This window comes from Carassius gibelio, chromosome B21, assembly GCF_023724105.1.
Source record: "Carassius gibelio isolate Cgi1373 ecotype wild population from Czech Republic chromosome B21, carGib1.2-hapl.c, whole genome shotgun sequence".
Lineage (NCBI taxonomy): Eukaryota > Metazoa > Chordata > Actinopteri > Cypriniformes > Cyprinidae > Carassius > Carassius gibelio.
This window is the reverse complement of record NC_068416.1, coordinates 27,691,628-27,717,295: the sequence shown is the minus strand read 5'-3', so window position 1 is coordinate 27,717,295 and position 25,668 is coordinate 27,691,628. Positions and strand designations below refer to the sequence as shown.

The 25,668-nt window shown below is 41.4% G+C and overlaps 2 protein-coding genes across 2 annotated transcripts in view; both read left to right on the top strand.

Moving 5' to 3' along the window:
• The window catches only part of LOC127986304 (apolipoprotein L3-like), a 540,496-nt gene that overhangs the window by 385,155 nt on the left and 129,673 nt on the right, over positions 1-25,668 (top strand). The window lies entirely within an intron of this gene.
• Positions 10,186-25,668, top strand: part of LOC127985894 (interferon-induced very large GTPase 1-like) — a 37,254-nt gene continuing 21,771 nt past the window's right edge. The window contains exons 1-2 of the mRNA XM_052588098.1: positions 10,186-10,294; positions 10,780-10,836. Coding sequence (XP_052444058.1) covers positions 10,186-10,294; positions 10,780-10,836 — 166 coding nt within the window. The remainder of the gene's footprint in view (positions 10,295-10,779; positions 10,837-25,668) is intronic.

Below are 25,668 nucleotides of genomic sequence, written 5' to 3'. Positions count from 1 at the left end.
AGCTCACTGTTTTTTACAGAGCTATGTTGCAAACATGGAAAACTGTTATAAAAAAAGAACAGAGTATGGACAATCTGGAACTTTGGGCACCAGAGGAGCCACTTTTTTTTAATCCACTGATTCAAACTAGACTACTGTCTTCTGTGACTATACGACAATGTTTATTAAGGCATGGAAATGTGAAGCTGGATCATTTATTAAATGAAGATGAATGGAAATCGATTGATGAACTTAAAGAAGCAACAGGCTTGAGATCTCCACGTCTAGTGTCAAAGCTGAAGGAAGAAATCCACAATGTACTACCAAGTGGATACAGAACATTTATAGCACAAAGACATGAGAATACACAGGACATGGGGAATAATGTGCAGTTTCCAGAACTGGTAATTTCTTCAGCAATAAAGGAGGATGAATAAGAAGTAGTGGATGCCATTTTATTGTTCAAGAATCCTCAGTTTTATTCCTTTAAAAGCATATCAAAGAAAGAACTGTATAACGTCACAGTAAAAACAATCCATCAAGACTCTTTGACGAAACAAAAAGTGTCTAAGCGGGCAGATTGGTTGAGCCTAGACTTCCTGATAAGAGACAGGTGGAGAGCCCTATATAAACCCCCTGTAGAGAAGTGTTCGGGGGATCTGCAGTGGAGGATTATTTATGGGGCGATAGCAACAGACGGACATGTGGCACATCTAAATACAGCTGTAAAGGGGGAATGTCGATTTTGTGGGGAAAAAGAGGATTTGGAGCATTTGTTTCTGAAGTGTGAGAGATTAAAAGGCATTTTTAAATTGCTTGGGAGCTGGTTTAGGAAATTTGATTAGTTTTTTTTTTCAGATAAGGTGTTTATTGGAGGAATAAAATATACATTTTCAAAAAGGAAAATTAAATTGTTTTTATTAAATTACATTATTGGAACGGCTAAACTGGCAGTGTGGAAAACATGGAAAAACAAAGGTTTACAATTAGCAACCATAGATCCTGAAAAAATGTGCAAGCGATTTATAGCAGGGAGGCTTAAGATTGAATTTGCATATTAAAGGTTGACAAATAATTTATTTGGTTTTTGTGATATATGGTGTGTTAATGAAGTGTTACGTATGTTACATGAAGATCAGTTTGTCTTATTTTTTTTTATTTTTTTTTAAGGAGGTTTTATAAAGTAGGAATGCAAATGTATTTATAGTAGTGGTTATTTTGTTAAAAAGTGTGACGTAAAAATTTATAAATAAAGGAATTGTTAAACCTCTCTCTCTGCTCTGCTCTGAACTGCACTGGAGAAAGGAAGTGACATCAGGGCTTTTAAGTCGGCCTAAATTTGAATGCACCAATCCAGATGGGCCAATCATTAGCCTGCAGGAGCCAATCAGCATCCTACCTGGACACAAACACTTTCAAATACAAAAAGGACAAAATGCAAAACAAGGGGTTGTAACAATGATCAAAATATTAAATGATGTATTTGTGTGAGTGATGAATAGTGTCATGTTTACCATTCCAAAAGGGTAGACCTGATTACATATCTGGAGAATTTGTATAATGTGAACAGCTCAGAGTAGTGTCCGGTTTAAAGTCATTGTATGACCACACTGCCATGTTCATAAACAAAACTTCAAATACTTCCACTGTGCTGAATCAAGGGTCTCCAAACTCGGTCGACATCTCATGGTTAGACAATTATTGATTATTTAGCTTTTGCGATTAGTTAAAATATACATATTCTAACAAATAAAGTTAATTACTTCTGATTTGAAAGTCATTATGTATTACTAGTATACAATTAATTTATACAAATAAATATATTTGGCCCACAAAATGGGATAAGAGAGAAACTCCTATTCGCTATTTGATTAGCTATATGAGGAAGTAGCTGAATGACGAATCATTCTCCCTATTAACATCTCTTTTTTGTAAGCCATATGTATAATAAAAGTAAATGTAAGTGATAGGATGTTTTATTTTTTGATAAATATTTTATTAATAAATACAATCTCTCTTAAAATACCTTATTGGGTTATGGTAATCAAAACAGTTTGGTTTGATCTAGCGCACAACTAAAACTTTAATGAAGTATTTTTTCCCCCACTTGTAAAATGATTTTATCATTAGTTAGCTCCACACTGGAGAGCTGCTTTATAACATGAAATCAAGTTATAATTCTAGTGACACCAACTCTGTACTTTCATGTTTAATACTGTAAAGCTATCTATTGCATAAAGGACTGTTATATAAATAAACGTGACTGGACTTTTCTTTACTGGAGTGCCGAACCTCAGAGTTCGTGCAAACATCCATATCGCTGTAATCAAATGTGTTCTTAAAGGGATAGTTCACCCAAAAATCTAAATTATGTCATTAATAACTCACCCTCACGTCGTTCCAAACCAGTGAGACCTCCGTTTATCTTCTGAACACAGTTTAAGATATTTTAGATTTAGTCCGAGAGCTCTCAGTCCCTCCATTGAAGCTGTGTGTACGGTCTACTGTCCATGTCCAGAAAGGTAAGAAAAACATCATCAAAGTAGTCCATGTGACATCAGAGGATCCGTTAGAATATTCTGAAGCATCGAAAATACATTTTGGTACAAAAATAGCAAAAACTACAACTTTATTCAACAAGAACAAACACCCCAGTTTCCACTTACTGATTTATGTAAGGAATTATGTCATTATGAGCATTAAAAAAATTTAAAAGGTAATTATTTATGAAAATGTAAGATTGGCAATGTATACAAAGCACACTTCTGAATGCATATCTACTGTTTTCATCATAGATCTTCTCAGTTCCTCTATTTCAGCCTTGTGTTTGTTTTTTTCCAATTCTGTTTGAGCCTGTAGGCACATGAAGGTCGAGTAGAAACATTTTCTGTTCTCTTGTATCATGTTCTCCACATCCTGCAGTAGATCTGGAACCTGCGAGTCATTCTGTAAAACAAACTGTCGACCTTTAAACATCTGGATAGACATCTCAGTAGCTGAAGAAGGAACTGCATTCATATGACTGCTCATGTTCTTCTCTTGAATTATGAGTATCATGATGTGTTTGTTGATTCTTGAGCTGAATAACCTCTGGATCTCCTTCATTTCTGCTTGGTCTTCAACAGTCAGTGGAGCATCAGGTATAATAAAGAGGAAAACATGAACTCCATTATCACAAAGAGACACTGTGTAACGACAGATAAAAGAGGAGGAAGCAATTGCAGGCAATCAGATGTTGTTTATTGATAAGGTGTGTCCAGAGTGTTGGCAATGGCAAGGAAGGTCTACGGTGGCGTGCGAAGAGCGGGATGGTGAAGTCAGCGGTGCAGGTGAAGGTGGTCAATGGTTAGAACCAGGAACAGACCGGAACACTGACACGCGGACGACAACACGAATCCAACCAGCACACAAACACGGAAGACGGTAATCCAGCTAGTACGTGGAGACATAAGAGAGGATCTGACAACAGAGAGAGAGCGAGGTGAGTATAAGTAGCAGAGGTATGATGACGATCAGCTGGAGCGAGACAATCAACACCCAGGTGATGACAATCAACTAAACGAACACATGGAGACAACGTAAGTACAAAAACAATAACAAAACATGACACGGAGGAAACACTGGATTTCCTACCGTGACAGTACCCTCTCCCCTAGGACGTCACCTGACGTTCCCAGCCTGCTTTACCTGTAGATTGTAATCATCTATAAGGTGGTGATCCAATATGTCCCGAGCAGGAACCCAACTCCTCTCCTCCGGACCGTAACCTTCCCAATCCACCAAGTACTGAAAACCGCGTCCCCTCCGTCTAGAGTCCAGAATACGATTAACCAAATAGGTGGTTTCCCCATTAACGAGACGAGGCGGGGGGGGAACCGGAGCAGGCGGATTAAGACGGGAAGAAATCACCGATTTAATTTTGGAGACGTGGAACACGGGATGAATCCTCCTGTACGCCGGAGGAAGGCTAAGACGCACGGTAACCGGATTAATAATCTTGGTAATAGAAAACGGGCCAATAAATTTGGGAGCAAGTTTGTTAGAAACGGACCGCATAGGAATGTTCTGGGTAGAAAGCCACACTCTTTGACCGACGACGTAACGGGGAGGCTTCGACCGGTGGCGATCGGCCTTAGCCTTGGTGCGCGACCTAGCCTGGAGCAGAGCTCTGCGAGCTCTGGTCCAGGTGCGGTGACACCTCTGGACTAATGCGTGTGCGGAGGGGACCGAAACCTCGGATTCCGTACTAACAAAATTAGGTGGTTGGTACCCTAAACTACACTTAAATGGAGACATGCCCGTAGATGACACTGGCAAAGAATTGTGTGCGTACTCCACAACTGAGAGTTGCTGACACCAGGACGAAGGATTATTGGAAACCAAACATCGCAAAACCCTCTCGACATCCTGATTGGCTCGTTCGGTTTGACCATTGCTCTGGGGATGGAACCCGGAAGAAAGACTAACAGTCGCTCCTAACAATTTACAAAACTCTCGCCAAAATTTGGACACAAATTGGGGACCCCTGTCAGAAACCACGTCTGTCGGGAGGCCATGTATGCGGAAGACGTGGTCAATGACAGCTACCGCTGTTTCCTTGGCTGAAGGTAATTTGGGCAAGGGAATAAAATGAGTCGCCTTCGAGAACCGGTCCACTACGGTTAAAATCACCGTATTGCCTTTAGAGGGCGGGAGGGCGGTGATAAAATCTAGCGAAATGTGGGACCAGGGTCTTGAAGGGACAGACAGCGGTAAGAGTAACCCATCTGGAGGTCGATTGGAAGTCTTACCAATAGCGCAAACTGAACAAGCCAAGACGAAATCGTGGACGTCACGAGCCATACCAGGCCACCAAAATCGTTGCTTGACCAGAAATCTAGTTCTACTAACCCCTGGGTGACAAGCAACACTGGAACAATGACCCCACTGGAGAACGTCTGACCGTAACCTCTCCGGTACAAACAATCGGTTCGGTGGGCAACGAGCCGGGGGCGTTACCCCTTCTAAGGCGGTCAACACCTTCGATTCGACCTCCCATCTGAGCGCGGAGATAATGATGGTCCCCGGTAAAATGGGCTCGGGAGTAGCAGTACGATCGGAACGCTCAAAAAGACGGGATAAAGCATCGGGTTTGATGTTTTTGGAACCCGGCCGGTAAGAAAGTGTAAAATCGAAACGACCGAAAAACAATGCCCACCGAGCCTGCCTGGAGTTAAGTCTTTTGGCGGTTCTAATGTATTCGAGATTCTTATGGTCCGTCCATACAATGAAAGGTACACCCGACCCTTCAAGCCAGTGACGCCATTCTTCCAGTGCAAGTTTGACTGCCAACAACTCTCGATTGCCAATGTCATAATTAACTTCTGCAGGAGATAAACGGTGAGAATAATACGCGCACGGATGCACCTTTCCGTCTGAGGATGCGCGTTGAGATAACACTGCTCCTACCCCCACCTCTGACGCGTCGACCTCCACTATGAATTGACGTGAGCGATCAGGGGTGACGAGAATGGGAGCTGAAACAAAGCAGCCTTTCAGTTTGGCAAACGCAGCCTCAGCTGCGTCTGACCACCTGAACGTCAAACTAGGGGAGGTCAAGGCGGTCAGAGGAGCGGCTAGTTGGCTGAAATTGCGAATGAAACGCCGGTAAAAATTGGCGAACCCCAGAAATCTCTGCAGGGCCTTGCGAGACTCTGGGGATGGCCAATTTACCACAGCCTTAACCTTCTCAGGATCCATGCGAACACCCTCAGTCGAAATGATGTGTCCTAGAAAAGAAACAGACTGTGCATGAAAAACGCATTTCTCCGCCTTGACAAACAATCCATTCTCTAGCAACCGCAGAAGCACTCGTCGTACGTGTTGCACGTGTTCCTGGAGAGACGAAGAAAAGATCAATATGTCATCCAGGTAAACATATATGAACAGATCGACCATGTCTCGCAACACGTCATTAACGAGTGCTTGAAAGACTGCCGGCGAGTTGGTTAGCCCGAACGGCATAACGCAGTACTCAAAATGGCCTCTAGGGGTGTTAAAGGCAGTCTTCCACTCATCCCCCTCCCTGATGCGGACCAAATGATAAGCATTACGTAAGTCCAATTTAGTGAAAACGGACGCTCCCTGCAACCTCTCAAAAGCTGAAGACATAAGCGGCAAAGGATAGGTATTCTTTACCGTTATGTTGTTCAGCCCTCGGTAGTCAATGCAAGGTCGCAAGGATCCGTCCTTCTTTCCCACAAAAAAGAACCCCGCCCCCGCTGGAGAAGAGGAAGGGCGGATAAACCCCGTTGCTAGAGAACTGGATATATATTTCTCCATGGCCGCCGTCTCTGGAACAGACAAAGAATATAACTTGCCCTTAGGCGGAGAAGTACCTGGCAATAACTCTATCGCACAGTCATAGGGACGATGAGGAGGAAGAGAATCAGCACGAGACTTACTGAACACCTCCTTCAGGTCGTGGTACTCCGCGGGCACGCTAGCCAAATCCACTGCTTCCCCCTGAAACACAGACTCAGAAACATTAACACCAGCAGACAAAAGACAAGACAAATGACATTCCTCGCTCCAGCTAACCACAGATCCAAGGCGCCAATTGATGCTGGGGTTGTGTTTCTGAAGCCAGGTGTGACCGAGAACGATGGGGGATGAAGGTGAGTCCGTAATGTAGAATGATATCTCCTCAGTATGATTGCCAGATGTGGTGAGGGAAACAGGTAAGGTGGTCTGAGTGATGACTGGTAGTCTGTGTCCATTGAGAGCAAAGGGTGCAATGGGGTGTTTGAGGGAGGTGAGAGGAATGTTAAGCTTACTAGCGAACTGGAAGTCCATGAAATTACCCTCTGCCCCAGAATCCAACAAGGCGTGATGCTCGAGTGCGTGGGTGGACCACCGTAGACTCACCGGAAGGAGTGTCGATGTAGAAGAGGTCTTTCTGGCAGAGATCCCACCCGATAGTAGCCTCCGTCTTACTATCGGGCTTGGTCTTTTACCGGACAACGCTGGATGTGATGTTCTTGACTGCCGCAGTATAAACATAGTCCCAGGGATCTCCGCCTGATCCTCTCCTCCCGGGAGAGCCGAGCTCGCCCCACCTGCATGGGTTCAAGATCTCCCGGTGGGCTGACCGCAACATCTGAGCGCTGATACTGAGCCTCCGGTCTGTTCGTGAGAACTGCTCTCCCCCTCCGTCTGGTGGCTTGATCGAGTCGATTCTCCACTCTGATGGTTAGGTCAATCAGACTGTTGAGAGAAGTGGGGAGTTCGACGGCGCGGATCTCCTGTTGGATGCGGTCAGCCAACCCATGCAGGAAGTGATCCCACTGCGCCTCCTCGTTCCACTTACACTCCGCCGCCAGGGTGCGGAACTCAATCGAATAATCAGAAACGGACCTTTCCCCCTGACGTAGGTCCGTGAGAAGCCAAGCCGCTTCCCTCCCGGCGGCGGAGCGGTCGAAGACCCGTCTCATCTCTTCCGAAAGTGCGTGGAACGAGGCACAGCAGCTGTCTTGGTTCTCCCACACCGCCGTCCCCCAGAGGGCAGCCCTTCCCGTAAGTAGAGATAAGACGAATGCCACCTTCATTTCCTCGGTGTAGAACGTGCGGGGCTGCAGGGCGAAGTGCAGAGAACAATGAGACAGAAAAGATCGACAGAACTCTGGCTCACCCGCATATTTCTCCGGGATGGGGAGGCGTGGATCGGGCTGGGAAATCCCCCCGGAGACGATCGGCGGTGTGGGTGGCGTGGGAGGCGCAGCGGGTGACGATTGTTGTTGTTGTTGCGTCTGGAGAACGAGCTCGGACACCTTCGTCACCATTGCTTGGAAGGCTCGACCCATCTCATCTATCGCCTTGTCTTGGCGATCCATACGACCCACAGCTCGTTGCAGAAATTCTTCGAGATGAGATGGGGAGCGATCGCCTGCTGCTTCCATGATGGTCAGATCCTACTGTAACGACAGATAAAAGAGGAGGAAGCAATTGCAGGCAATCAGATGTTGTTTATTGATAAGGTGTGTCCAGAGTGTTGGCAATGGCAAGGAAGGTCTACGGTGGCGTGCGAAGAGCGGGATGGTGAAGTCAGCGGTGCAGGTGAAGGTGGTCAATGGTTAGAACCAGGAACAGACCGGAACACTGACACGCGGACGACAACACGAATCCAACCAGCACACAAACACGGAAGACGGTAATCCAGCTAGTACGTGGAGACATAAGAGAGGATCTGACAACAGAGAGAGAGCGAGGTGAGTATAAGTAGCAGAGGTATGATGACGATCAGCTGGAGCGAGACAATCAACACCCAGGTGATGACAATCAACTAAACGAACACATGGAGACAACGTAAGTACAAAAACAATAACAAAACATGACACGGAGGAAACACTGGATTTCCTACCGTGACACACTGTTGGGAACTCAGAAACGAAGACCAGGAGGTAATCTTCAGCAGGATTCTTTATTGAGAACGCTCTGCGTGGTGCTGTAGTCATCAATAGTCTAAATTGTCCTTAAGACATTGTAGATTATATACATTCAAGTGGGAGGGATCCATACAGTAGAGGTGGAGACCATTTTAACAAAGCATGCAAATGCAATCAGGAAGATACCAGACACTGGCATCTTCCCAGCCTTGATCTTATCAGCATAACAGTGTCATTTAAATACAGAGGTGCCTGACAGTATCACGGATACCTTCACATTATCATAGAGACAAAAGGCACAGCTGTGCCTTGAGCTTCAAGGAAGAACACAAAGACAAAAGGTTAATGTCTCAGACACTTGATTCTCCTGATTTGAGCTTCTTGGATCTCAACTTTATTACCCCAAAAAGTCTACTATTATATTGGAACCTAGATTTAACATTTTCTAAATTTGTAATCCCACAGTCCTCCCGTTGAGAGTTCTAATAACTCTCACAATAAAAATGTAAACATTTAAAAGTTCATTCTTGTAACCTGTGATCGTTACAGGCACATAGCACTTGCTCTGTGTTGATTGTCTGTAGTGACGAATGGCATGTTGACACAGAAACAAACATGCAGCTAGGGTCTGTCTAGTTCTTATGGGTAATAATCTTTTCTGGTCGGAATTGTCATTTCCTCGTGATGGGCATGAGTAAGTTGTTGAATAAAACACTTGATACTGTGGGCGCATAGATAGTATACCAGTAGTAAGAACAACAGCAGAATTGCTATTTCCTTGATCCACAGCCAGGGTTTACCTAACAGGTTTCCGAACCATGATGAATTGTCTTCAGTCATCTGGTGTAATTTTGATGAAAGTTCAAGAATGTCTTGTTGAATTTTGTTCAAGTTCTCTGTTGGATCCAGTAAACCGGTGCAGCACTCAGGTCCGATAATGGTACATGCTCCCCCTTGCATTGCAAGAATGTAATCCAAGGCAACTCTGTTCTGTAAGATCATTATCTTGTGTGAAGCGAGAGTGTTTGTGATGTTACCCAAGGCCAAAGCCGTATCATTGGCCAGTTTCTGTACAGAATTCGATAAGCTTCTAACTTGATCCAGGGCTTGCATGACACCATAAGATGGGATTAATGTTCCCAGAGTTCTGGACCACCATGTTTGTGCACAAGTGAGTCCTGGAATGCAGTGATCTTCTGTGTTCATGGTAGGAGCTGAATCACTTAAACGTGGAATATTTTGTAAGGTGGTGTTGCCTGTTATTAGGACTGGAGTGGATTTCACATTTTCTCTGACTGCAGGTAGGGCATAGACTAAGGTGCACCTTCCATTCAACTTTACTGGTAGCACACTATAGATTGAGGTTCCGCATAACCAAAACATGCCTGTTGGGGGGGAAATCCTGCACCATTGGTTCACATTAAATAGCTTAGGGAATGATCGAGTTTGCCTAATACATACTTCCACATCCTCATTCTTTTGTCGTGTGGATGATGGAATTTCTGTCTTCAGTGACATTCCCATTTTAATTATGAAACCACATGCAGCACTGGGAATTTTTCCCAAATCTTTAGAGTCTAAGGATAGCTGTTCAACACACCAACTAAATTTCATTGGTAAGAGTAAGTCTGTCATAACAGGTGTGGTTGAGGTCAAATTGCAGGAACTTAAACCTGGAATGCAACATGGTGAGGCTTGAGGAACAGTCACGTTATGACATGTGCTTTGGTTAAAAATTCCATTAGTGACAACACCAAATAGGGTGCAGGTATCACAGTCAGAAATGGGGTGTGCTACCCATGGGATTCCTGCTCCTACAGAAGGTGGATGTGGCATGCAAACGTTCTTTCCAGCAAACAAGGAGTTTCTCCGGCAGTGGCTCAGTGGTTCATGTAGGTTGTCTACAAACCGGAAGGTTGGTGGTTCGATCCCCGGCTCCACCTGACCAAGTGTCGAGGTGTCCTTGAGCAAGACACCTAACCCCAGCTGCTCCCGACGAGCTGGATGGCGCCTTGTATGGCAGACACCGCCGTCGGTGTGTGAATGAGTGAGTGGATGGGTGAATGTGAGGCAAATTGTAAAGCGCTTTGGATGGCCATGTGGTCTGTTGAAAGCGCTATATAAATGCAGTCCATTTAACATTTACCATTCTTGACATATTCATCAGCTCTAAGAATATGTTGTTTCTCGAGTCTATACTTTGTGCGATGTCCATGATGATTACTAGTACGGCAATCTTGATCATGTTGATGGATGACTGAAGTTCTCGTGTATGATTCTCTGCGTTGTGTATTTAATTTATTAATTTTTTTCTTCTGTGACAGTTGGCTCGGTTGTGGATCTGGTAGTCTTTTAAAAGTGGTGTCGTCATACACAGGTGAAGAGGTCGGTGTGTATGGGCCTCGGGACAGCCATCAAGTGGTATCTGCACAGAGTAAGAAAGAAAACAAACAACGACAGAGCAGCATTTGTTGAAAAAAAAACTGTAAACACTAGGGTTGTATCCTCTGGTCGATTTGAGTCTGTTATTGTTGTTCCTTTCTTTCCCTATATCTTTATTACTGCAACACCTAAAGAACAGTGAGGTAAGGATGGACTAGTAGGTGGGAATGTCTAAAAGGGAATCTTCACCGCAGGATTGGCCCCCGAAGCCTGTTGCATTCGGTTCTTTCCTGGGCTCCTCACTGGTCCATGTGTCCTATCCTATCCCTGTAGGTGGAGGAACAACTTTACAGTGTGAAACATGAGTCCATGTTTTCCTTCCCTGACAAAACACTGCAGCTGCTGTAATCAACATCACTTGATGTGGTCCGTGCCACTTAGGCTCTAACGGCTTGTTTCTGAATGACTTTATCATGACCCACTGACCTGGGATGATTGTGTGCCCCCCTTCTGGTGGAGTCTGCCAACATAACTCAACTCTCTCTCTGGCACTCTGTACTGCCTTTGTGAGGTTTTCACAGTAAGTGATCAGGGCATCTGAGGCTATGTGTACATCAGCATTTCTAAGATCAATCACACCTGGCATCTGCATTGGGCGTCCTGTAATAATCTCATGAGGGCTCAGTCCTACTGATCTGTTAGGTGAAGCTCTTATACTACACAATACCGCTGGCAGTGCCTCGACCCATGGTACTCCTTCCTGGTGCATTTTGCTTAGCCTGGTTTTTATAGTTCTGTTTGCTCGTTCAACTTGTCCTGATGCTTGTGGCCTATAGGGGCAGTGAAGATTCCACTTAATTTTCAACATTTTAGACACTTCCTTGACTACCTGTCCTGTGAAGTGTGTACCTTGATCTGAGTCAATGCAATCTGGTAATCCCCATCTGGGAATGAAATCAGTGACTAGACATTTAGCAGTATGTGCAGCTGTAGCACGCCCTGTTGGATAAGCTTCTAGCCATCTAGAGAACTTATCCAATACTACTAAAACATCAGTTTTTCCCTTACAAGGAGGCAATGATATGTAATCAACTTGCAGGTGACGAAATGGTCCTGGTGGAGCTGGAGTATGTGTTGCTGCTGTAGCTGCTGCTGGCACATCATTATTTTTTTGACATGTAACACATCTCTTGACTGTTTCGGTTGCTACATTTCTGAATTTTGGATTCCACCATTGATTTGTGAACCTGTGATTCATTGTTGCTGGACCACTGTGACCCAAATTGTGTATTTGTTGAGCCAAATATGGCAGCAGTGATTCGGGAGCAACATACTTCCCCTCTTTGGTCCAGCATCCAGATGAATCTACTATGGCCCCTTTGTCTAACCATGTCCATGCTTCATATAGAGGAGCGTCTTTGTACAGATCAATAATTGATTTAGGAGGCAGAATTGTCTTCTGTGCTATACTATCTGAACACACTTGTACAGTTACATAGGAACAAGCCTGTTTAGCAGCTACATCAGCAAGAGCATTACCTTTAGCTTCTGCAGTGTTAGTTGTGAGATGTGCTTTCACTTTGATCACCGCTAATTTCTTTGGAAGTTTCATGGAAAACAATAAATCTTTTACTAATCCAGCATGCTTAATGGGGGATCCAGCAGAAGTTAGAAACTGTCTAGCTTGCCAAATGACACCAAAATCATGAACCACCCCAAAAGCATATCTGGAATCAGTGTTAATATTTGCAATCGATCCTGAAGCTAGCGTGCATGCTCTAGTTAAGGCTACTAGTTCTGCAGCTTGAGCTGAAAAATGATCTGGAAGACGGCCTGAAGCTACAACTTCAGTGGTGGAAGTTACTGCATAACCTGCTCGTCTGTTTCCCTCAATGACTTGAGCTGAACCATCAACAAACAACTCCAATTCTGCATTCTCTATGGGAGTTTCTTTTATGTCACTTATAGCTTCGTATGTAAGCGTAACACAATCGTGAGTTATTTCACCCTCATCCTCTAACAAAACTTCAGTCATTGCAGACATCATACATGAGGATGGGTTTGTTACTGGTGCACGTTGTAAAACAATGTTCGGGGCTGTGAGGGTCGTTAACCAATTTCCCCAACGAGAGGTGGTGACAGAAGTGACTTTTGCTTGATTCATTAGTGCGGACACTGCATGAGGACATCTTACATTTATAGTCTGTCCTAGCACCATTCCTGTTGAAGCCTGAAGAGCTAGATGAACTGCCTGCACTGCTCTAAGACATGGGCCCATGCCTTGAGCAACTATGTCAAGTTTACATGAATAGTAATGAATTGGGCGTAAACTGCCCCCATGATCTTGCATTAAACATGCAGTCATAAAGCCTAAGTGTTCATGTACATAAAGCACAAAGGGTTTATTAGATTGTGCAATTCCTAATGCTGGTGCTTGACATAGTGCTCTCTTTAAATCATTGAAAGCTTTGAGGTGAATTTCTTCCATACAAACAGTATCAGAATCTTTAACCTGGCCTTTCAACAAGTCATAGAGAGGCTGAGCAATAGAGGCATATTCTTCAATCCAAGGTCTACAGTAACCTGCTGTTCCTAAAAATGATCTGAGTGTTTTAATGGTCGTAGGTGGAGGTATGGCTTTGACTGAAGCGGCTCGATCCTGTGTAATAGATCTATTTCCTGCACCAATTGTTTGACCCAGAAATGTGACTTGATTTTTAGCAATTTGAGCTTTGTGAAAGCTGCATTTGTGTCCTCTTTTCTGCAAATAGTCCAACAATGCTGCCAATTCAGTTTGATGTACCTCGTGATCTGTAGAGGCTACCAAAATATCATCGACATATTGAATCATAGTGGACTGTTTTACTGGACATTCTGGGTCACACAAATCACGTCTGACAGCCTGATGGTATAAAGTTGGGGAATTCTGAAATCCCTGGGGCAAACGTGTCCACTGATATTGTTCATAGTCAACTGTAAAAGCTAACCATGTCTGGCTGTCAGAGTGCAAGGGTACAGAAAAGAATCCATTAGACATATCAATTACAGAAAAAAACCTTACAATCTAATGGTAAGCCATTACAAATTGTAGATGGATCTGCCACTAGGGGGGTGATTTTATCAATATGTTTATTGGCTACTCTGTAGTCTATGGTGAGTCTCCATGTCCCATTAGATTTCTTGATGGGCCATATGGGTGAGTTACAGGGACTGTTTGTTTTAACTAGCACTCCTTGCTTCAGCGATTTTTCCACAATAGGTTTTATCCCCTGTATAGCTTCCTTACTGATAGGATATTGTTTGGTAACAGGAGGTGGAGTTCCTGTCAATTTGACTGGTTCTACACCTGTCAAAAACCCACAATCATCTTTGTCTTTAGCCCAAATTGGATGATTCTGTAAGAAAGCGTACTCAGGAGTTATTACATTATTGGTAGAAACTTGTGCTGAGGAAATTTTAATGCTAGCTGATTCTGAGGACATGTCTAAAGTCAGGTGTACTTGTCTGAGTAGATCCATGCATAGAAATGCACCTGTATTTAATGGAGCACATAGCAATTTTGTAGTCAGAGTCTTTGGGCCTAATTGTACATCTATGGACGGGGTTTCATACAAAACAGAATCTTCACCTATTACACCGGTTAAACAAAGTTTAGTTTTCTTGTATGGTATGTTTAAGCCTTCAGCCAATTTTATAGGAATTACTGTAATTTCTGCACCTGTATCAAGCAAAAAGTCAATCTCTTTCTCTTGTATGCTACCTTTCACAAAAATTTGTTTGTCATTGTGATGGATTACAGGGTAAAGGTAGCTACTCACAGCCCCAACAATTTGTTTTTTTCCTGTTCTTTTTGTGCTTTTAGAAGAACCTGAGCGAGCTGTCCTAAAGTTTCTGTGGTCATTGTAGGACTAACTTCAGGATTGTAGGCGGGCTGAGAAGGAGCAGAATTATGCATAACATTTCTTCTATTATCTTTCAACTTCTTTCTACACGCTTTCTCCCAGTGACCTGATCTTTCACAGTAATTGCATTTGCCTTCTCTTTTGGGCCATCTATGGTCATGTTTCCTTGTGCTAAATGTAGCTGCTGCTGCTACTCTCACTTTTGTCTTAACATCCGCATCTCTTTCCCATGTAGCTAAACTGTCTAGATTATTTCTGAGAGTTTTGTTAGACCAAGTGATATCTAGGAATGGCAAGGCTTTTCGGTACTCCACTACAAGGCCATCTGACCAGATGCGTACTAATGGTCCTTTGTCATCTAGAACACTTTCAGGATCATCAGCAATTCCACTGTAAGTTACTGCTGACTGACAAAATCTTTCAGTGTATTCACTCACAGTTTCTTCTTTCCTCTGCACACAGTTAGTGATTCTAGACCAGTCTATTTTGGGTCCTATAATATTTTTTAGAATTTTCAAAACACCTTCCCTCAAATCACCTTTACTGACATGTTTTAATTCAGAAGTAACAGCAGACTCAAAAGTGTTGAATTCAGATTCATTTAGAATTTGTGACATCAGCTGTGTGACTTCTGCTAACGACATGTCGTAGAGACGCATTTTGCTGATTAATGCTCTTCTAAATTCAGAAAAATTTGTGCGTGCTGAGGGTAAGCTCTGGGAGAGTCTCTCTATATCTTTAGGTCCTAGAACTTTGGTAACAGTTTGTACCTGGACAACAGAGGGGTTCGGAGTAACACTTTCAGTTCCCTCAATTCCCTGAGATCTCCTCCTAGCACCACATACCTTTACAGAATCTACAGGCACATCAGTTACTGACTGGATGGCTACATCTGTTTCAAAGAAAGTTTGTAAATCAGGATAAATGCTATCAGTCTGACTAACTTCTTCCACATCAGTTTTTGCTGCAGCTTTGTTGCGATTCAGTTTCTTAGTCAAAGAGGATACTCTGGCTCTGAGCTCTTTGTTCTGTTCCTCTAGTTCTGAGGTACGCTGAGACTGTTGCGTAGCTAGCGCTAAACCAAATTCTCTGTGGCAGCAGATAATGCCTTTCAAATTGTTCTTGCGAATACATGCTCCTAGTACCTTTTTACACTCATCTACAGACCAAGTTTTGTCTGGATGGATATCATATTTCTGAGTTAGTTCTTGTCTAACTTTCTCAGTGACTATTAGGTTCATTTGCACACCTAACAGTGATTTGAATTTGCTATCCGACCACAAAGGAGTCGCGAGACCACCTTTTTCAGTTGTGGGGATCAATCGAGCATTCTTTCTAAACATCTTGTGATGTCTTTCTGACACAAAAGGACACTTCTAACACTTCCCTGACAAGCAGAGGATAAAAACAAACTTTTAGCACTTATGTGATGCTAATCTTCCCTGCCTAACAGAGGATTATTTTCATCTATAAAATATAATTTTTATAGGGTAACTTAACACAAACTTTTAGCACTTTATGCTAAACTTCCCTGCCTAACAGAGGATTATTTTCATCTATAAAATATAATTTTTATAGGGTAACTTAACACAAACTTTTAGCACTTTATGCTAAACTTCCCTGCCAGACACAGAGGGTAGCAAAATATTAGCATGTGATGCTAATCTTCCCTGGCTAAACAGAGGATTATTTTCATCTCTAAAGTATCCTTTTTAGAGGGTCACTTAGTTAACCAAACCCTACAGCTGTCTGTTAACTCTTCTCTGACGGCGCAGAGGCTAACAAATTTGTTCTGGTCTTAAAGGTTCTTTTGGATAGAGGTACACTCACCAACCATTGGTTGTAAAGAAAGATTCAGTCTGGAATGAAGTCTGATCTTTGTTGAGGTTGCAGTTTCAATCTGGATTCAGGTGAGAAGCTCTATCCGGGTCACGGCACCAAAAACTGTTGGGAACTCAGAAACGAAGACCAGGAGACTCTTGGGTAATCTTCAGCAGGATTCTTTATTGAGAACGCTCTGCGTGGTGCTGTAGTCATCAATAGTCTAAATTGTCCTTAAGACATTGTAGATTATATACATTCAAGTGGGAGGGATCCATACAGTAGAGGTGGAGACCATTTTAACAAAGCATGCAAATGCAATCAGGAAGATACCAGACACTGGCATCTTCCCAGCCTTGATCTTATCAGCATAACAGTGTCATTTAAATACAGAGGTGCCTGACAGTATCACGGATACCTTCACATTATCATAGAGACAAAAGGCACAGCTGTGCCTTGAGCTTCAAGGAAGAACACAAAGACAAAAGGTTAATGTCTCAGACACTTGATTCTCCTGATTTGAGCTTCTTGGATCTCAACTTTATTACCCCAAAAAGTCTACTATTATATTGGAACCTAAATTTAACATTTTCTAAATTTGTAATCCCACAACACACAACAAAAAGTGTGATGCATCACTTGCTCCTCTGAAAACCCAGTATTGCACAGAGCTGGAAGCGCCACAATATTTATCAGATTTGGATAAAGCTTCATGTCTGTCTTCTCTTTTATAAGTCTGGATATGGAGGTCTTCAATAATGCATCACGTCCACACAGCACCAGGTTCAGTTTTCTAGTAGTCTTCCTTAAACAATAATGACAAAATCTGTTGCTAGAACATATTTATATAAAATCCTAAATGTTTAGCAGGGATTTAGTACAGCCTAAATTTCTTTGTTTAAATTAAAGAAAATCTAATTTATTAAACATATGACTTGTTGTAAGATTGAGTGAATTAGACACGGATTAAAAAACAAAGCATGAACACGTTACAGTGCACACCATAAACAAAATCAAGCTTTTTAAAAAGGATGATCAACAACCCCTTTAATTATTGCATGAACTAATATTAAAGGGGTCATATGATGTGATTCCTTTCTCTTTGGGTTGTTAACAAGCTCTTCGTAAATAGATACGATTCCTAAAGTTGCAAATACTGGCATCTCAGGAACCACACTTCAATGGTTTGAGTCTTACCTATCAGATAGGTCCTTAAAAGTATCTTGGAGAGGTGAGGTGTCCAAGTCACAACATCTAACTACTGGGGTGCCTCAGGGCTCAGTTCTTGGACCACTTCTCTTCTCTGTCTACATGGCATCATTAGGTTTTGTCATTCAGAAACACGGCTTTTCATACCACTGCTATGCTGATGACAGTCAACTCTACCTCTCATTCCATCCTGATGATCCGACGGTAGCTATTCGCATCACAGCTTGTCTAACTGACATTTCTTCCTGGATGATGGACCATCACCTTCAACTCAACCTTGTCAAGACAGAACTGCTTGTGATTCCAGCAAACCCATCGTTCCATCACAATTTCACCATCAAGTTAGGCACATCAACCATAACTCCTTCAAAAACAGCTAGAAGCCTTGGAGTTATGATTGATGATCAGCTGACTTTCTCAGACCACATTGCTAAAACTGTCCAATCCTGCAGATTTGCTTTATTCAACATCAAGAAGATCAAGCCCTTTCTTTGGGAACATGCTGCACAACTCCTTGTTCAAGCTCTTGTTCTGTCCAGGCTGGACTATTGCAATGCCCTCTTGGCAGGTCTTCCAGCCAATTCTATCAAACCTTTACAATTAATCCAGAATGCGGCAGCAAGATTAATTTTTAATGAGCCAAAAAGAATACACGTCACACCTCTGTTTATCAATTTGGACTGGCTTCCAATAGCTGCTCGCATAAAATTCAAGGCATTGATTTTGCCTACAAAACTACCACTGGCTCTGCACCCATTTACCTAAATTTGTTACTTCAGACTTATGTGCCCTCCAGAAGCTTGCGTTCTGCAAGTGAACGTCGCTTGATTGTTCATCCCAAAGAAGCACAATGTCACTTTTTACGGACTTTTAAATTAAATGTTCCTTCTGGTGGAATGACCTGCACAACTCAATCCGAGCAGCTGAGTCCTTAGCCATCTTCAAGAATCGGCTTAAAACACATCTCTTCCATCTTTATTTGACCCTCTAACTTTAACACTCACTATTCTAATTCTATTCTTTTAAAAAAATCTAACTACCTTTCTAATATTTTTTTTATATTTTAAATGAAGCTAAAATAAATAGTTTGCAAACAAAAAGTATATAGTATTTTTTTTTCAGTGTAATATTGATCATAATTTCCAGGAGACAAATAAAGTATATCACATGGAATATCAAAATGACAGATTTTACTAGTCTTTGTGTGGTGATGTAAAAAGTGTTTGTCTATACAGATTTACACTTCAGTTTCACTGAATACAAACAGCAATGTTCAGATTGAAATAAATTAATATTGTTAATTGCATTGACTAGCTGTTGTGTTGCTGTGTCACAATCTTGCTTGTGTTGTGAGCGGTGTGTGTGTGTGTGTTGAATTAAAGGAGACTAGCCTACTGTTTTTCTTGTGATTTACTTAATTTTATCCCACTGATAAATCCTTGACAATAAAACCAGTGTTAAGAAAGTAATTACATTCCATGTTGATTCTGTGGACCTAATATATTTAATTCTATGATAAAAGTCTGGGCCCGGTTCCCCAAAACGTTCTTAACGCTAAGTAGTTCTTAACCTATTCCTTAACCTCTCTCTTAACCTTGTGGCACGATTCCCGACACGTTCGTACGCTAAGTATATCTTCTGTAAGTCACACTTTCGTAAGGTTGGTCTGGACCATTCGTAAGCTCTCTCTTAGCGTTGTTTGAGCTCAAGACGCTACTGTACAGCAGTCTTTAGAAATCAGCGCAGCGCAGTACAAGCCAAACTATGGTATGTTGACAATGTTGTGGCTCAACAATGATTTTATGTTATTTTTTAAGACTCATAATAAATTATGTTCGCAATGGATACAGGCCTATTTATGAAGTTGACTTTATGTAGTATCAGAACTAATATGGTGGTAATTAGCCTAGGCTTTTTCGTAATGTAATTAAAGCGAATTGACAATAAATTTTTTTGATAATTAAAATCTGGCAAACAATTTGGCTCTAAATGGCTAAGATCTATAAATGGGTAATCATGGTGGTGTCCAGTAAGCGACCATAGCAGCGATCCAACGTGTCCTTGTATTGAATCAAAGACGGAGCCGGACGCAGAGCCGTTTAGTCATGTCAAGTTTTTTATTCGGCAAAACTTAAGCCCTTTTGACATTTTTCCTGATGTGGCTATATTAAAAAATTCGCCTCCCAAGGACCTTCTCAGACCTGCGCTTGCCAGGCTAATGCGGCGGGATTTTGCTTTAAGCCCTGAAGCCCAGCGCTACCTTTTTTTCCTTTCTTTTTTCTTTTTTTTTTTTTGCTACAGAGAGATTCATCGAGGTCGTGGGAGAAGGATACAGCCTAATCAAGACCTCGGCATGGAGACGCGTCCACACTGTCACCAACGCCCTTCTGCGCCATGCCGGGGATTACATCCTGGTGGATAGCACACTCATCCCTATCGCCAACCCATCAGTGATTGATTAGGCGTAGGCTACTTATCGCGAAAGGGAGACGCGGCCATAAACGTGCAGGTTATAGTAGACCATAGGGGTGTGATATCTGACCTCATGGCAAGGTCCAGCAAAACTTCAAGTTCCTCTGACGAGAGGCTTGGTGCCCTTTTTTACATTGCTTCCGCCTCATATTCTGTATCTAACTCTCTCTCTCTCTCTGTTCATTGTAGATAGGTTGCTTTTTTAGTAAAAACATAAACCAATTGCAATCAATACCGCATTAAACAGAAGTAACTGCAGCTGCTTCCCAATCAATTCTGATTGTAAAGTACCTTACCATTAATATAAAAGTGTATAATATAATTTTTATAAGTCATTAAACCCATGTCAAGAAGCAGCACAAGTGGCAGAATGGGATAAGGAGAGTTGATGATTAGCGAGGGATCCCCTGTCCGTCACAAGATATGGTGTGGAACATGTTACTGACCATTTGATAATTAAATTTATAGTCTATATTCTACTGATAACTTAAACTATGTTAAAATAAATGTTACTGTAATAATTTGAGGAATATTTCATTTGCATAGAACGTGTTGTCTTTCTTAACGCTGTAATGCACCTTCGCGTGAAGTGGAAAATCGATTCATGAGCAATCGATGCCAACTAATTCAGCACCTTCACTTCGGACAGCGCTCTTGTAACGTCGGACGTAAGAGACAGCGTGTTAAGAAGCTTCCTAAGAGACACTTTGGGGAACACACTTAGGAACATAAACAACTTTGGTAAGATATATCTTTCGAGGTCTTCATATCGCTCTAAGAGTGAGCGTTATCGGGAAACCTGGCCCAGATTTGATATTGTACACGCTGCTCTGGATAACAAACATTAAACTAAACTAAAAACTAAGGCCTTTATTAAAAAGACTTCTGTGAAAACTAAACTCTTTCTATGTCCAAAGATCCAATGGAAACCTTTATTAAGAGTATTCTGTGTTTTTGTTGTATATGTGGTTTTATCTCTTTCTCTGAAGAGGAAGAATCATCTGCGAGTCTGTTCAGAAACTGCAGGAGTAATGCTGAGGAGGGTTTTGTGTTATGAGCAGTAGTCCAGAAAAAGCCCTAAGGTGAAAAACATCAAATCCGGTCCAAAAAGTGTTTCACTTGCATGTAGACTGTTGACTGTTAATGGAAAGTGAAAGTGATGTGGCATACAGCCAAGTATGGTGAGCCATATTCAGAATTTGTGCTCTGCATTTAACCCGTCCAAAGTGCACACACACCGGGAGCAGTGTGCATCATTTATCCTGCGGCGCCCGGGGAGCAGTTGGGGGTTCAGTGTCTTGCTCAAGGGCACCTAAGTCGTGGTATTACCAGCCGAGACTCAAACACACAACCCTAGGGTTAGGAGTGAAACTCTCTAACCACTAGGACACGACTTCCCCAAAATAGGATGACATTATATTCATTTTTACTGCAGCTTGCTCAGGTATGCAAGGTATTTAAAGAGGAAACAATGAAGCATACTTGACAAAAAAATAATATCTTAAAATAATAGAATAGCATTAAATAATGTATAGTTGCCTACATTGCAACGTAATGGCAGCAAACATTTCTTGCGATCTCTGTTTTGAGATCAATTTAAATTATAATAATGATTATAATAAATAATTCAGAATCAAAATATGCATTATACTGCAGTTGCATTTCCCGGATTACCCGCATTTAGTCAACACTTTATTTTATATGAACTATACTGTAGATGCTGGCAAGAAAGCTCTTTCTGCTTCTGATACAGAGCTGTGTCTCTGTATCTCTTCCACTTCTCCCAGCTTATTTAGTTGAGTATGTGAAATAGGAAATCCCATCTGTGACCCAACATTTCACTGTCAGATCTGCATCTGTAGTACCAGTGAGAAATTTAAGCAGCATTCCCATCTGACCTGCAAGTTCACTTGAGTGTGACTCAGAAATTGTCATTCCTTTCTTCTGAACCCACAGCAGTGTTTTATTTTATTTATCTAGACAACATTCAAAAGTTGCAACCCTTGTGTTCAGAACTACTTAGTGTTGTCATTTTCTGAACTGGTACATTGGTTTGCATTGTGATTTGGTACTTGTTGCTCTTTATCTACTTTTTTATTGTGTTATGCATATATGGATTTTTTGTTTTTAACGTTTTTTTATCATATCATATAATCAATAATTTAATGTGTTCATCATGTGTGATGTAAGCTAACTCCTTTGACACAGTCACTCTTATTTGTAATATAGAAATATACATTTTCTGTGAAGCTGCTTTGATGCATTGTCATACAAATACATTTAAATGTGGAAAAAAATATATAATAAATCAAACCCAGATTTATGTGAAGGAACTCAAACATTTCTAAAATAAGCATATGCAGACAATCCTCAGAATCACAGCAGAGTTTGAACAGATATTTGATTGAGTAATTGTAAATCAGAACATTTATTTCTATTCTGTTCAATCCAAAACTCTTTGTATTTATACGGGATGTTGAAATGCAACAATAAAAGAAAAAGCACAACATTTTTAATTTATATTAAAAGTGTATTCACCTGAATGTCTACTTCCGTGTTCCAATCCTGCTCACAGTGTCATAATTCAAATCGTCACTCATCTGTACACCAATAAGCTCATTTTAATCATAATCCAATAACCACTCGAAGTGTCGCCCCGCCCCATCGTCCAGACTGCACTCTGGCCTACTTGGTTTAAACTAACTAACTTGATTGAATTGAGGTGAAGTCACAAATTCCTCTGGCGAAATACTTTATTGCACAATTCCTAGTAGGGGAAATTATAATGTTTGCTTGCCGAATTCCCAATTAATTGTCTATTTAGCAACGCAAAGCTGCTAAACTCAACAGGGCTCTCAAGTCTCACGCATTCACTGTGAGACACACACATTTCAACCAGTTCACATGCTCTCAGGCCATACCTTGTATTTCTCACGCTGAGAAGTAAAGGGATAACTTGTCCCCCTATAGCCTATATACAATTAAAAGAAGAGGTGCAGACATACAGAGGGAAGTTCTGTGTCAAGTTCATAGCTGTCTCGTGTTATACAGAGTTAAATGCCACCTATCGGCCAATCAGAAGTTAGAATGTTGTAATTTCTGCAGAAATTAGGTGACCCCACAGCAAGCACATTCGTTACTAAGCTACATGGAAGCGCACTCACACGGAGCATACAGTAAATTAAAAGAGCACTGCCCCCAATGGTCTCTACAATCAACTTATCTCGAAATGCTTTTGAGGGACACAGCCCTGGTGCTTTACCAACTTTATGAGAGTTGTATTGCAATTAGCAATTTTGCTGTGATCTCTTATTTGCATTTTGGGGGAACCTTTTAAGGACACAGTCCGGTCTGAGACCAGCAAGGAATGGGTAATGCAAATAATGTGAAATAATGTAGTAATCAAGTATTTTTTGGCACAGGAACATAATTATTATTATTATTATTATTATATTTTATTATATTATTATATTTTTCAGTGCTGATAGTGATTCAGTGCACACCATGAAATACAGAGGTGTGTATCTCTTCCTTTCTCTCTTCATTACTTTTTCTGGCTGGTCTTGATTGACTGTCTTTAGTAGTTCCTAATTATCACTCGGAGATACAACAACCCACACAGAAAATGTGAGTAGGGTTTGAAAGAGATTGACTACTGAACAGATTTTGAATAAACTGTATTTCATATTTTCCTCATAATGATGGATACTTTTTTATGATTTAAGTCCTTGTTCTTAATATGGTTACATTTTTATGGTTACACTGGTTTTATAAATGTCATGTGATTTACTGGAAACCAGCAGCCTGCCAGATGTCCTCTGATTGGCTGACATGTAGTGGTGCAGTACAAGGTGAGAAGTATTTAAGACTACCACATACTGTACCTTAACAAAACAATACAGAATTATTTCATCGTGATTCGAGAATCCAAGACACACATGATATTCAGCAGAAAAATTCACTTTCTGTTTGGAATACAGATTCACCTGAGGTTTGTAAAAATATATATATTTTTTATATTTATGGGCAGCGGGGAGTATTAATATAACGCTGTGAGTTAGGTTATTATAATTAAATTAAATGAAGTTCACTCCAAAACAATATCTCGCGCCACGAGATAAATAAGTCCTGCACCCGCTCGTCCACATAATAACAAGGAACAGCGACCACGGTCAGGCGTTAAAAATTATACAAAAAGTAAAAGAATTATGACATGCGACTTGTGCCATATATTCCAGCTGCACTGATGTGATTCACTACGGTTTGATGGAAAACGAAAATAAATTACATTTAATACAGGAAAGGCAAAGAAGCGCATTTTGAGAAATTAGATTAAAAAAAAAAAAAAAAAAAAAAACACACAATAGGACACACGGCTAAAATTAACGTATGCTTACTTTTTACGAATCAGTATTGTGTTCCAGCAGTTGCAACAACAAAGCAAGTCTCTGATTGCCATTGATATTGCGATCCAGATTCACATCGGAGAATAAAGTAGACTAGTTTGTTGTAAACTGGAACCCAACCTTTTTATAATAAGAATAAGAGCAAAACTATTTTTATTCCCTACTTTCTCCTCGGATGAATATGAAAATGTTGTCATTCAGAATGACGGTAGACCGACGATAACGCCATTAACTTTGCTTGGTTGCTACAGAGACATTTAGGCTAGATCAGAAAATGAATTAATTGCATGCGAATGTTATTGTTAATATTATTATTGTTGTTGTTGTTTATGAGTTGTTTTAGTTAGGCTTTAGTTTTATGCTTCACAAAATGATGCGCTTGTGTTTTTCCAGAACGCTTGTTGCAAAATGCATGTGAACAAAGATCATGCTTAACTATAATTCGTGTTCAAATGACGCTTTTAATGTGATTCACACTTTAAAAGGGCATTTAAACAGAAACATGGAAAGCAAAATAAATTTTGTATAGGTCAAATTTAATTATGTTTCCCCACAAAGATCCCACTGTGTTCTTTGTGGGACATATGCAGGACAGAGCTCGTCTCTTGTCTCATGACGTTTTTTCCCAATAAACCGTACTATAGAGCAGCTACGCACATGCGAAAGGTAAAAAGTCGTGGCCATGTTTCATTAATTCGTTCCCTTTACTTCTCTAACAAACAAGTAGACATCGTCCTTAAACATCGTTTAGTTTAATTGAGCCTTTTTGAAAAGACAATTTCATTTCCACTGAAACAAGCCAGGAACCAGTTAAAACTAAGCTTGCCTCATGCTGCGTTTCCTGATAACACTGCGCTCTTTATAGTGCGATACGAAGACTCTGGTGTGCCTTAACTAAAGGTGTACCGTTTCTAGGCGTGTTCCCTGAACTATACCTTCGGAGGCTGCTTACGTGCCACGTTAGCAGGTGCTGTCCATGGCGGTGGTGCTGAATAGGTTGATATCGATGTATCGAGAATCGATTATTCATTTTATGCACGGGCTGCTTCAGTGAGTTATGCGAGAAAGCGCGTT